General features: G+C 40.7%; 3 protein-coding genes across 3 annotated transcripts; all 3 read left to right on the forward strand.

The window, feature by feature from the left end:
* Nucleotides 1-2,467, forward strand: M431DRAFT_509326 (hypothetical protein). The gene is made up of 3 exons (XM_024919266.1): nucleotides 1-94; nucleotides 149-1,424; nucleotides 1,474-2,467. Exons 1-3 carry the CDS (start codon nucleotides 82-84, stop codon nucleotides 2,450-2,452), a joined length of 2,268 nt encoding a protein of 755 aa, XP_024774002.1. The 5' UTR covers nucleotides 1-81; the 3' UTR covers nucleotides 2,453-2,467.
* Nucleotides 2,468-2,893: 426 nt separating this feature from the next.
* On the forward strand, nucleotides 2,894-3,641 carry M431DRAFT_509327 (hypothetical protein). The gene is made up of 4 exons (XM_024919267.1): nucleotides 2,894-2,940; nucleotides 3,000-3,280; nucleotides 3,311-3,386; nucleotides 3,432-3,641. The coding sequence occupies exons 2-4, from the start codon at nucleotides 3,269-3,271 to the stop codon at nucleotides 3,560-3,562; spliced, it is 219 nt and encodes a 72-aa protein (XP_024774003.1). The 5' UTR covers nucleotides 2,894-2,940; nucleotides 3,000-3,268; the 3' UTR covers nucleotides 3,563-3,641.
* A 6,292-nt stretch (nucleotides 3,642-9,933) lies between these two features.
* M431DRAFT_509328 (hypothetical protein) lies at nucleotides 9,934-12,733 on the forward strand. Its single transcript, XM_024919268.1, has 2 exons — nucleotides 9,934-12,508; nucleotides 12,571-12,733. Exon 1 carries the CDS (start codon nucleotides 9,951-9,953, stop codon nucleotides 12,342-12,344), a length of 2,394 nt encoding a protein of 797 aa, XP_024774004.1. The 5' UTR covers nucleotides 9,934-9,950; the 3' UTR covers nucleotides 12,345-12,508; nucleotides 12,571-12,733.
* The last annotated feature ends 227 nt before the right edge of the window (nucleotides 12,734-12,960 follow it).

Raw genomic sequence — 12,960 nt, forward strand, 5'->3', positions numbered from 1 at the left:
GAGGCAAAGCTCTCAGATACCATCGCCATCTAGCATCATCAACACTGTCCTTTTTTTCTGCACTATAAGAAGCTGCCTCTTATGGCCATCACTGGTATGCCATCTGTTCTCCCACGATACTGCAATAAACTTACAGAGCTACATACAGAAGAAGAACTTCCGAGCGCCACATCGATCCCTAATAAAGCTCGCAAGAATGCTCGTCTACGGACAACTTACAGTTCTTTTGGTCAAGATGGCGTCACGGCAACTGCAAATGCTTATGGACACTTGCTTCAAATTACTCAATATTTCGGCAATAAGCCATCTGGATTTGTCGCTGTCAACCTGAACGAAACAGAAGAGCCGCATTTTGTCAAATGGCGCGCACATGACCTGCAACAGCAATCCATAGATCCAACCCAAGGAATGCGCCTTTTATTGCAGAGGCCTGCCGATGATACATCTGCCATCGACATATGGGACACGAATCCTAAGACGATGTCGGTGCCAGCGAATGTCTCACCCTCACCGCTGGTGAAACCACCACCACGAGCGAAACCGTCGCCACCAGAAAAATCATCAAAGGCGGGCCGATATGATGTGCCAGTACCTCGGCCGCAGTGGGTAAATCAGTCAGAGTCTGGATCAGGATCAAATGTAAGATTTGTGCATAACCGTTGGCCGTGTTTCTCTACAAAGACACCTGCATTCGATATAGACATACAATATGTCATATCCAACAAGACTGTGTATCAAACATACACATTCAAACTCTGCCAGGGGTCACAAATCTTCTCTGAGATTCCGACAATCGTCATAGATACCAATTTATTGCTCCGAGATCTAGATTTTATGGCAAGAGAAGAGATGAAAGAGTACGGTCTGGAGCCCCATTACTCTAGTCGCATTACAAACGACGGCTACTCTGTAGCCCGGATGCATAGCGACTATCTCTATCATAGGCATAGTGACGGCCGAAACGCAAACAAGGATGATCGAAACACAATCGCTCTATTCATATCGCCCTTCATTAATGAGCAGCCTCAGCAACCTCAGCAGTTTTCGCAACCTGCCCCCGAAGATCTCGACAATTACTTTGTGACTCCAAATGAGCAAGCTTGGAACGACTTAATAGAAAACAAGACACTTGAAATTACACTAGCATATACATTGAAGTTGATCACTTTAAAGGAAGAAGACATCGCCACATCTCCAGTGTCAGCAGCAGATCTCAGGAAAGCAAAAGAGCAGATCAACAGACGTTCTCCAGACATGGTACCGATCACCATTGACAAACACCTTGATTTTGTTTTGAGCCGAAATTTGGAGCACATATTATCTGTCTGTAGCATCCCCATCAGGAAAGTTTCAGAGGAGATTTATGCAATCGCTATTACTTGTGGTGATATCTCTGGTCACCGGGTTTCTGGGAAAGCAAGTTTGTAAGTTGACATGAGATACCTTTACGTTCCGTGAAGCTAATCTACACAGCCATGCTTTTCAATTCTTGCTCTTAGCCTATCAATATTTCGATTCCAAGGTTCCAGAAAGCGGCCTATGCACATTGGAAAAATGCACATGTGAGGACTATTGTTGCAATATGCGCTCCCGCATCTTTCGAGTGTGTCAGGGACATCTGGAGTGGCTCTTTGGTGAAGATCATGGTTTCAGTCCTCACAGGTGGGCTACCGGGAGAGCAATCGCAGGATGGGAGAGCAATCCTACTCTATCCGAAAAGTCTGTGGTTGACGCCTCTCTTAACATTATTAAAGCCGCAGACTTCTACCGGATATCGAAAGCGACACCGGATACCATTGACGACTTCAGAGGCGACGTTAACGACTGGATTGAAGATCTTCATCGGAACAACCAGGACATTGAATACGTTTTCCCACATTCCTCGGAAGACCTGCCGCTGCAGTTCCAATTATCTGATCATGCGATAATCTGGCGCGCTCTCAAGTCTTTGGAATTGATCGGGCTCAGTTCAGAGCTGAAAGCTAATACCATACCCGGGCGCCGCAAATCTAGTTACTCGTCTAGGAAGATCCAGGACAGCATATTCAAGAAGTTCACCACAGATTGCACGCAATTGAGCGAGCGTTTGATGGCGACTTCACGCAGCTTATCCGAGACCAGTTTCCTACTTCACATGGAGGACACTGCGACACTATATGCTATGAAAATGGGTTTATTCGATCTTCCAAAAAGAGAAGAATTAGTTCGGAGAATGACTATTGAGTCAAACGATGAGCCAGATAACGTGGCTCCGGGAATGCCAGTTGGCGCATCAACTAGCAGATCAGATAACGACTTGACGGACCCCTGGAGAAATAAACACGAGGCCTGGATGGCTACAATAGACAGCCAAAAACTGCACGAGGATAACGACGACGATAATTGGGATCATCCCCTCCAGTATGCATTGGCCATGTGTGACGAACCGGGTCCTATAGGCTCTATAGGTTAACTGTTTCCAAGGGACAAACCTTAGAGTGGTTCTATGGTTTATGTTGGCGGAGGCGATCAGGTCGGTAACGGGCAATCTTATCACCAGCTAGTTAATACGAATAAGAATAGATGTCTGTGTTCTAATCTAATTGTATTATAAACGCTGTAATAACAACTGGCTATTTAAGTATTCTAATAAGTGATATAAAGTGAACTTATATATCCAGTCGTGTATTCTGGAGTCGAGTGGAATCGCTTATGATCTTAATCGATTTGTTCCTGCGTTGATTAGAATTGATGTTAATTCCCGTCGACCGCTTCCTGATTGGCTGCGCGGCCCGACGTTAATCCGGGAGTACCTACCCTGTAGGCCCCTTGTTGCGACTATAAGAGCTGGGTCGTGATATGATTCTCCCCCTCCTGTTGGTCTTGTCCCTAAGACCAGGTGATCTAGTATATAAGTATCTACACCTCCTACTTGTAGGTGTTCTTCTTGTTCTGTTACCTGTTTGTTGCTAAAATGACTTTCCGCGTTTAAAAATCTACTGACTTAGCTAATATAAAAGGAAAGAAGAAGAAACTTAACAGGAGTGTGGCATTTACTGCTTTTATATTATCGCAATCTGTTAAAATAAAACCCTGCTTCTATTGTAAAAAAAAGGGATCCCAGTGTTTAGCTTCCGAGGTCGACTTAAGTTACTGCTTGAAGTATGTTGAGGATTATAAATCTTATTATAAGGCGTTTCTTACACCTTAACAATTATTACGTATTTTCCGTCGGCGCGACTAGCTTAACAGTGAGGTTGAAGCCGTCGAAGAGGAAATTGCGAATCTTATGGCTAAAGTTGTTTGTCTTCGGAAATAATATAAGGAATAGTCTGAAAAGGCAGCGCGTGCGGTATCCTGGGGTATTGACAATTTAGCGGAGCTGGAGCAGTTGGAGCAGAAGGAGCGTGAGGCAGAGGCCGCTCTTCAGGCTGCTATAATATAGTCGGCAGAGGGTTTTTCCGAGGTCGTCTCCGCTTCTTTAGAATCAGTAGATTATTTAGGGATATTATCGATGGATCCTGAGCTAGCACGATCTCTAGGCTTTGATGGAGTTTTTCCACCAGCGCCATTGAGTTCTTAAGATACTCAATAGGTTCCTATGTTTCTTCTTTTTCTTCCCCTTTTTCCTATTATACCCTATAGCGTCGTTTGCCGTCTTCTCCTGTTTTTATCACATTAATGTCTTTTACCTTATATTCTTCTTCTTCTCCTTCAACAATGATTTCGTCCTAGATAAATCTTCTAGTTTTTTCGTCGATTTATACTTTTTCTAGCAGGGAGATGTGAAATATCGGATGTATATGTTTTCCTCGTTTTTCCTATTATTCTGGAAGTTCGAGTTTATAGTTTACTTCTCCGATTTTTCTTAAAATTTTATAAGGTCTAAGTTTCTTAAAATCAAGTTTATTGCTTAGCCTGTTTGTTTTGATGTTTGCTTGCTTGTTTCCTTGTGTATATTAGTGGAGCTAGACCATATCCCCTTCCTAAAGGGTTGGTCCTTTAATCCTGTTTTTATCTGCGTATTTAATCATCCTTTATCGGACGAATTCAAGTTATTGTCGCAGTTCGTTGTGTAATTTAATTATGTCTTCTGCCTTAATTATAGCTTTTTTGACATCTTCCCCTTGCCTTGGCGGTCGGTAGGCTTCGGGTTTGAATCTATAGTTTAGGAAGAACGGTGATTTCCCAGTTAATTCTGATTCCATGCTGTTATAAGCAAGTTATACGACGGGGAGGAGTTCTACTTAGTTGTTTTGCTTGAAATTAATGTAATAGCATAGATAGGTCTTAATTATTTGGTTAATCCTTTCCGTCTATCCGTCTGTCTGTAGGTAGTAGGCTGTGCTGGCCTTATAATTTATTCCTAATCTAGCTGTAAGTGCTTTCCAGAATTTAAATACGAATGTGTTTCCTCTATTAGAGATCATGTCCCCCGGCAGTCTATGGTTACTTATGACGTATCTTATTATTACATAAGCTAATTCTTCTGTATTACTGGCTTCCTTAAATAGTATAAAGTAGGCTATTTTCGTAAGTCTGTCGACTACTACGAAGATGCTGTCGTAGAGTACCCTTGTAACTGGTTCTCTTAAAGAAGGTAGTTTAGTGATTAGGTTAAATAAGATTAATTCCTATGGTCGCTGTGGTATAGGTAGTGGTTGTAGCTGTCCGTAGGGTTTGTGCTTGGAGCTTTTGGCTCGTCCGTATGTCATATATTCTAATATAACCTTCTGTACCTATTTCTTAATACCTTTAAATTTGAAGTATTGTGCGATTTATTGTATAGTTTTTCTAATTCCACGGTGTCCGTTAAGTTTGTGTGCGTAGACTAATTTCACTACTTTGCTTCATAAGTCTTCTAGTACCCAGATAAGTCTATCTAGTGTCAGGTATCCAGTGTCTATAGAAACACCTTCTAGGTATTATTCATTTTCCCAGTTCTTAACGTATTCCTTTATATCGTCAATAATCGGGTCATCTATCTTAATTTAGTATAAGGTATTAATTAATTAAATAACTAGGTCTTTATACTGGTTTTTCTCCAGTATTTATGCCTTAACTTCCGGGATTTCTTAGAAGTGGTCTAGGCGCCTGCTGAGTGTATTAGCGCGTCCGTTGTCTAATCCGCTGTAGTATTTAATAATAAGCTTAAACTCGGAGAGTCGCTTATAGTACTTGACTTATCTGCAGGATAGTTCTTGTGTCGTTATGAAGTAAGTAATGTTCCGGTGATCCGTGAGGATTGTCACTGGAAATCGACTTCCTTTATAATAGTATCTCTAATGCTGCTTACTAAGCGCTTAGTATATGGCTATAAATTCTTTATCGTAGATAGGATATCTGAGTTCTAGTCCGTGTAGTTTCTTAGAGAAGTAGGCGATAGGCCTGAGTTTCTCTTTTTCGTCTGGTTGGCTGAGTACTCCTCCGATCGCATAGTCTAAGGCGTCGGTTTCGATTATAATAGGTTTATTTAGGTTAAACATTATAAGTACTGGTGCACTGGTGAGGGCTCGTTTAAGGCGTTTGAAGGCTGTTAGAGCGTCTTGTGTAAGTTCGAATTTAACGTTTTTCTTTATTAAGTTCGTGAGTGGCGTGGCAATTTTTAAGAAGTCCTTAATAAAGCGTCGGTAGTAATTAGCAAGTCCTAAGAAGCTTTATACTTGCTTGACGTTCTGTAGCGGTTCCTAATTGTTAATCGCCTTAAGTTTCTCAGGGTCCATTTAGACTCTGCCTGGGGTAATAATATATCCTAGGAATATAACTTTCTATATGTAGAAGTTGCATTTCTCAGGTTCTACCAGGAGTTTGTTGTCTTAGAGTATTTATAGTACCTTCTTAACGTGCTCCTTATGTTCTTCCAAGTTCTTAGAGTAGATAAGGATGTCGTTAAGGTATATAATAATAAAATAATCTACGTAGTCTCGTAGTACGTAGTTAATTATTTTCTGGAAAAATACTGGGGCGTTTGTAAGTCCAAAAGGCATTACCTAACATTCGTAAAGTCTATATCTTATGCAGAAGGCGGTTTTCCATTTGTCGCCTTTCTTAATTCAGATAAGGTTATATGCTCCTTTAAGATCTAGCGAAGTGAAGATCTTGGCTTCTATAAGCCGGTCTCTGATTTCCGGAATCAGTAGTAGTAGCGTAATATCTTTCTTAGTTATCGCGTTTAATTATCGGTAGTCTATAATAAGTCGAAGTTTACTGTTCTTTTTAGGCACGAATATAACTGGATATCCTGCTGAGGATTTAGAAGGTCTGATGTAGCCTTTCTTCAGCTGGTCTTTAATCCATTTGTTAAGTGTTTTAAGTTTAGTAGTACTTAGGTTATAGATTTTGTTAAACGTTAGGACTTTATCGTCCATAAGCTTAATCTCATGATCCCATTGGCTGTGTTCTAGTAGTCTAGTGTTAAGTTCTTTATTAAAGACTGGCATATACTGGAGGTCTGTTAGTATATTCTTTAAACGTTCTGGTGTTTGTTGGTCTCGGTGGTATAATTCCTTAACCTTTTGTATAATCGAGTTAAGAAATCTAAGCTATTTCTTTTTTGGTTTCTTAACGTATTCGACTGTCCTTAGGAGCTTCTTTAGCTCCTCTAATCATACTTACTTTATAATTTTTTATTTTTCCGTGTGTTTTTTCGTTTCTTAGTTTAATACAGGGGTCACTGATCCTATCGTCGGGGATGTTATGGCATTCTGTTGATCCTCCTGATTTAGTTACAGTGTATCTCTGAAATTAATTAGTTTAGGGCAAGTTCGCTATCTCGCCTGGCCTCTGATCTAGTTAATGTCGGGGTTACGTAATTTAAGCTAATCGTATCCTAAGAGTATATTATATCCTGCGATATTTGCAATGTCGAATTTAAACGTATCCTTAATTTCACTAAACTAGATTATAAGGTGATCGGTTTTGCGGTTGATAGTTCCGTTGTTATATGTAAATTATTATTTCTTAATGCTCGCAAGGGTATATAGTTTCTCCTTTTTATAATAGTTTAACTGTAGGCGGTTAACTAGTTAAGGCGCAATGTAGCTTGTCGTGGCTCCGGAATCTATGTAGACTGTAATTAGTTTATTGTTTAACCATCCGTCTACTAGGAATTTCCGTAGTTTCTTTCCTCCTGTTATAGTATTCAGGTTGTGGTAGGTTGCATCGTCGGCGCTGTTATAATAATTATTGCCGTAAGGGTTAATATTGATGTCGTCTAGGTCTGAGGTGATCCATCCTGGTTCTTTGTTTCGAATATTATAGTGTTTACACTAGGTGCATCCGGGTTTAGGTATATGTCTGGCGGTAAGCTTGTAGTATTTCCGAAGGTTGTTCTAGTTGATTCCTCGTAATTCGTTATTATCGCTATGTCTTGCTAGGTTGAATCCTTATTGTTCCAGGTTGTAGGTGACGTATGCGAGGGCTCGGCGTTGGTACTGATGTTTCTTATAACGATCTTTATTACAGAGCGTAAATTTTTTTTATCCATATTCTGCAGCCCCGTGGTCCTTATGCTATTCCTAAAGTTTGATTATAGTATATTATTTACACAGTAGTAGCTTGTAGTTAATAATATTAGCTTTGTTATATTAGTCTGTGAGTAGGATGTCGTTGACGTAGTATAGGGTCGATTCTAGTGTCTTAGCTATTGGGTATTCATCTACGTTAGTCTCGATGTATTGTCGAAACCGATTTCCGTATAATTAAATCCGGTCGTAGGCGGTACTTAGATTAATCTGTTTAATCTATCCCCATCGTTCAAGGAGTCTCTGTTAGTCTTTAAGTTCTTTTTGTCGTACGATTTCGTTATAGCATTAGTTTTCTTCAATAATACCTTAGATTCCGTATTAATCTTTGTGTTATTCCCAGTCGGCTGTGGTTATCTTACAAGGGTGATATAGTCCCTTAGGTTCAACCGATCCGCACTAGTCGCACATATGCTTCTTAAGGTCGTTGATTTCTTCCTAAGTTATTCCTTCATAAGGGTTATATTATGTCGGAGGTGCTGTATCTAGAAGATCCTCGTTATACTAGCGTATATCTTCGTTTTGTTTCTATTCTTGGAGTACCTCTTCCTTATCCTTGAATTTATTGTTTTATTCTTGCTCGTCGAGGCTTTATTGAATAAGTTGTTTAACGTAGCTGAGGTCCTCCTGGGTGTCTTCTTCAAGCGTGTTTAAGGTTTGTGTACGCCCTTTGGGGTACTATCCTAATCCTTGTTTATCGCTGCGATAGGTCTGACAGTTATTATTATAGTACGCTGAGAAGTATAGGATATCATGGTCTACCGAAGGTCTTATAGTATTAATAGTTCGGTTCTCCTTAGGCTCTGGGACAGGCGTGAATTTCTTATCACTATCTTTCTTAGGGGCTTGATAATATTTCTTTACGTATCCTTTCTTTCTATAATTATAGTATTTAATGTTCTTACGTTATACCTTAATAATACTAAGGTCCATAGGTCCTGGCTTTCTATCGTTATATATTGCAAGGTCCTTTTTCTTTCCTTAGTTAACGTTATTACCGGAGTAAAGATGCTTTGGGACTGTCTTCTAGGGATTTCCCTCTCTCTTACGTTCCTGGCGTTGCTGAAATTGTCGTTTATTAATATAAGTAGCTTTTTCCGCAAGTTTATCAAGGGTATCAGGTTTTTTATCTCTAGAGAGTTTATCCTTAACGTCTAAGTTAAGTCCCTGGTAGTAGAGCATGCGTTATACTTTATTATTTAAGTTAGTCCTGGCAGCTAGGTGTATAAAAGCAGTAGTATACTTTACACAGGGTCCTTTTTGCTTAATTTAAAGGAGCGCATCTTCGGCTTCTTTAGACTTATTAGTTTTTCCACATAGTTTCTTAAGTTATTTTTCGAACGTAGTGTAATTGTTGAATAAGTCGATTATGTATTATTTCTTAGGTATCTTAGTTTATTTAAAATCCCTAAGGTGTAGTTTAAACCAGTCTTTAGCGGTTTTAGATAAACAGGTTCCTGCAGTTTGAATCTTTATAATATTGTTAGCTATGGTGGTCGGAAAGTAACTAAAGTAGTTTCTTATATCCGTGAAAAATTTCTGAATTTGCTTAGGATCTCTTTTAAATTTGTCTGGCAGTGGTAGTTTAATAATTTCTCCGGGTTCCTGTTGACATACCGCAGGGGCTGGGTTTACTACGGGGTTTACTACTGGTGTTTGTCTTTAAAGCGTCGTTATAGTAGTTGCTTGGGTAGTAATTGTTTGGCGTAACTAATCCATAAGTTCTTTAAGTGCTAAAAAGCGTTATTTAGCTTCTTGCGTATTAGCTGGCGGTTAAGGGGCTATTTCGACGTCTTTAGGGGTTTCTTCGAAATTATCTTGTATTTCGATGTCGCTGTTGTCGTAATCACTTTGAGCTTCGCTCTCGTAATCAGTGTCGTTGTCTAGGACTTGGAAGCTTATTAGCTATTAAGTCCTTGGTGTCTTATTGCCCGTAGGTCTAAGGTGACCGTCTGAATAAGAGTTGTTATTGTATAATGAACCGGGTCCTATAGGCTCTATAGGTTAACTGTTTCCAAGGGATAAACCTTAGAGTGGTTCTATGGTTTATGTTGGCGGAGGCGATTAGGTCGGTAACGGGCAATCTTATTACCAGCTAGTTAATACGAATAAGAATAGATGTCTGTGTTCTAATCTAATTGTATTGTAAACGCTGTGATAACAACTGGCTATCTAAGTATTCTAATGAGTAATATGAAGTGAACTTATATATCCAGTCGTGTATTCTGGAGTTGAGTGGAATCGCTTATGATCTTGATCGATTCGTTCCTGCGTCGATTGGAATCNACGTTGATTCCCGTCGACCGCTTCCTGATTGGCTGCGCGGCCCGACGTTAATCCGGGAGTGCCTACCCTGTAGGCCCCTTGTCGCGACCATAAGAGCTGGGTCGTGACACCATGGTCTTATCTGCAAGAGGCATCCATATGAATTCTCAAACGCCCGCACAAATGTACACATTTGCACGATCGATACTGCTGCAAAGCTCCTCTCCAAATGGACTGTTCCCCGGACTGTTGGACGAGAATAAAGACCCGGCTCTTTTTGAAGATGACGATGCCTATTGGCATGCTTCGTTTGAAGTACCGTTTATTCTCTGGGAAACAAAAAAGTATTCGCCAAGAACTGAAGACAATAGCACCGATGAAACTTCCAGCTCATTTTTACTACGACGGAACTCAGCTGAAGCCTCTATTTCTGGCGCAGGCTTTGTAAAGAGATACGAACCGTTTACCGAAACCTCTGATTTGGGGCCAAATTACGAATGGCTTTACAAGGAGCCTGAATTCTTTGGCTTTCGTATTGATCTGTCATCAAAGGCCATTGAGAAATTTTGCGAAGAGCACAGACGGAACGTCGATAAAAGTTCTGAGACCATCAACAGAGCAGTTGATGCGGTTCAATCTCCAAAGCAAGATACTCTACAGGATTATGGATATATTATCGACATATCAGGGCCTGAATATACCAAAATACTTGGTCAAAGAAACTTGCCTTTCAGAATTTTCTCGCCTGACAAGATTCGATCTTTCATTGGAGGGGTTCGCGACACAACGAATGCGAAGAAGAGGTTCTTCCATTTTTACCGTGCCAACTTGGATGTCGCATTGAACTGTTATCTGGCGTCTTCAGAAGAAGAAGAAATATCCTCTTTCTTCGACAAGCATTCGTCATATAGTAAATATTTCTTCGAGGATACGACTGCCATTTTCAACAAATGGGTAACAGAACTGCATTTGTCGTTTTATCAGGTCGTTCCAGATGATGCCACTTTCCAGGCCATCCCTTGGATGGAGACGTTTAAGTTTCCAGATTCTGCAGGAAGTGAAAGCGACAAGCGTGTTGGCCGTGCTGTTATGAGCTTCAGATTTGATGGAGATGTTTTTGACCATTATTGGACGTGTCACTTTTTTGATCATAATCCACAATGGTTGTCTAACACTCAAGCAGGCCGTCCACTAATTAGCTCGAGGCATATTAGCGGTACTTTAGAAGCCGACCCCTGGCAGCAACGGAGAGTTTTGGAGCTTTTGCTATTTGATATCATTCTTAAAGAAATGATCAAAGGTACCAAAGGAATTCTTGAAGAGATCATGACGAGTGTTTTGACAAGTTCCCACTCCCACAAACATCGAGCCACGGATCAGCCGACAGTCGATTTTTCTGAAATCGATGCATCAACTCTCTTGAATGCTCTTGAAGTGCTTTCTAAAGTCGACAGTAACACTTTCGCTTCAAAAAACGAACTATGGAACAAATTCCAGCGTATTCTTCAAGTCATCGAAGACGACCTCAAAGAGAGTCTAACAATGATTGCACTTTGGACAGATCGAGAAGAAAAAAGAAACATTATCAAAGCAGGGTGGACTCCTCGTAAGGAGCAAAAATACCAAGGAGCAATATCCAGATTAAAGCTACTAAATAGCCACAAAATTCACGAGCTGAGAAGATGCGGTGCTAATGTAGCATCGTTCAACATGCTACTTACCAGGAGATTGGAGGTAATGCGCAACGACTTGGACACCAAAAGCAACGTTGATATCCGACTCTTCACATATGTTACAGTTGTCTTTCTTCCCGTCAGTTTTGCCACAGGAGTGTTCAGTATGAGCGGTGCGCCAACAAGGGAGCTGTTAGGCAGCATGGCTTCGACAGCGTGTGTTGCTCTGTTGATAACTGTGGTAGCATTGCTCAACGCAAAGGTCTTGGGCGCAGAACTCTTCGGACCCATCTTTAATGGCATTCGACCGCTGTCCGAGGCAGCACTGCGTCCAATATTCCGCTTTTGCACTGGATTGATCTATCTGGTCTTACTCTCCATTATATCGATTTTGCCCAACAAATGGATTTATTTCCTTCAAAAAAGAATTGAAAAAGCAGCATCAGAGCAGTCAAGTCTACAGACTAGTGCAAATGAAGGCTTCATCGACCGCAAAGTAAAGCAAATCCGAAACAAAGTAAAAGAAATCGAAAAGGAAATCGGGGAAGAAGAAAGAGAAAGGAGAAAGAAGCAGAAAGAAGAGAAAAGGAGAAGGAAAGAAGAGGAGGAGGAAGAAAGAAGGAGGGAGGAGGAAGAGGACGAAAAAGAAAGGGAAAGAGAGGGAAAGAAAAGAGAGTCAAAGGAAAAAGAAGAGGGCGTCGAGGAGAGGCGAGAGGAGGTCGCGAGTTTACGTCAAGCCGACCAAGATCCGGCGACAGCAAGAGGACGCACCGGAGATTCTAGCGACAATACAGTCGCAATGTCTAACATGGATGTCGATGAAGGAGCTCCAAGAAACATTTTCGAGCGAATACGGCATCGGTTTGGGGGTGGAAGGTCGAGAATTAATAGGTCGGATGTATAGCTCAAATGCTTTACGCGAAGAAAGCTTTCGGCGCCGTCGTTGGTCACTCTATTGGCATTACGTTATCTACATTGAAGAAATCATATAGAAAGAATCTTCATAAATAATGTAACATATGGTTTCATGTCTTTCTCATCGATTTGGGTTGGTGCTAAAGCAAAGAGGTATAGTTATTCTAAAGATCGCATGGACTACGTGCAATAATAAATATTGACAATTCACTTAGTCCCACTCATCTAATGGCGCGTACGAAAGCTGTGAAAACGACGATTAATGAAATATAAACATCTCGAAATCTGAAAAATGGGGGGATGAGCTCGGGCGCGAATAGCGAGAACTTTTTGATGAATAGGTCGATAGGCGACAATATTACTCTTGTTAACTGCGTGCTACCCAGATACGTTGTTGATTGTATCATTTAGGATGTTGGATAATTCATTCATCGCGAGCTATGTGTATGGATTAATATGTGCACGCAACTCTGCTGTTGCGGCTGTTGATCACGAGGGTATCTTTTCGGGTAGTTGGTAAGAGCAACAAGGAATGTGGATACTAGAAATGCATCGGAACATGGCATAGGTAACATCTATTGGGTAACATCTATTAACAAATGCTC

Source organism: Trichoderma harzianum (genome assembly GCF_003025095.1).
Source record: "Trichoderma harzianum CBS 226.95 unplaced genomic scaffold M431scaffold_7, whole genome shotgun sequence".
NCBI classification, from domain to species: Eukaryota; Fungi; Ascomycota; class Sordariomycetes; order Hypocreales; family Hypocreaceae; genus Trichoderma; species Trichoderma harzianum.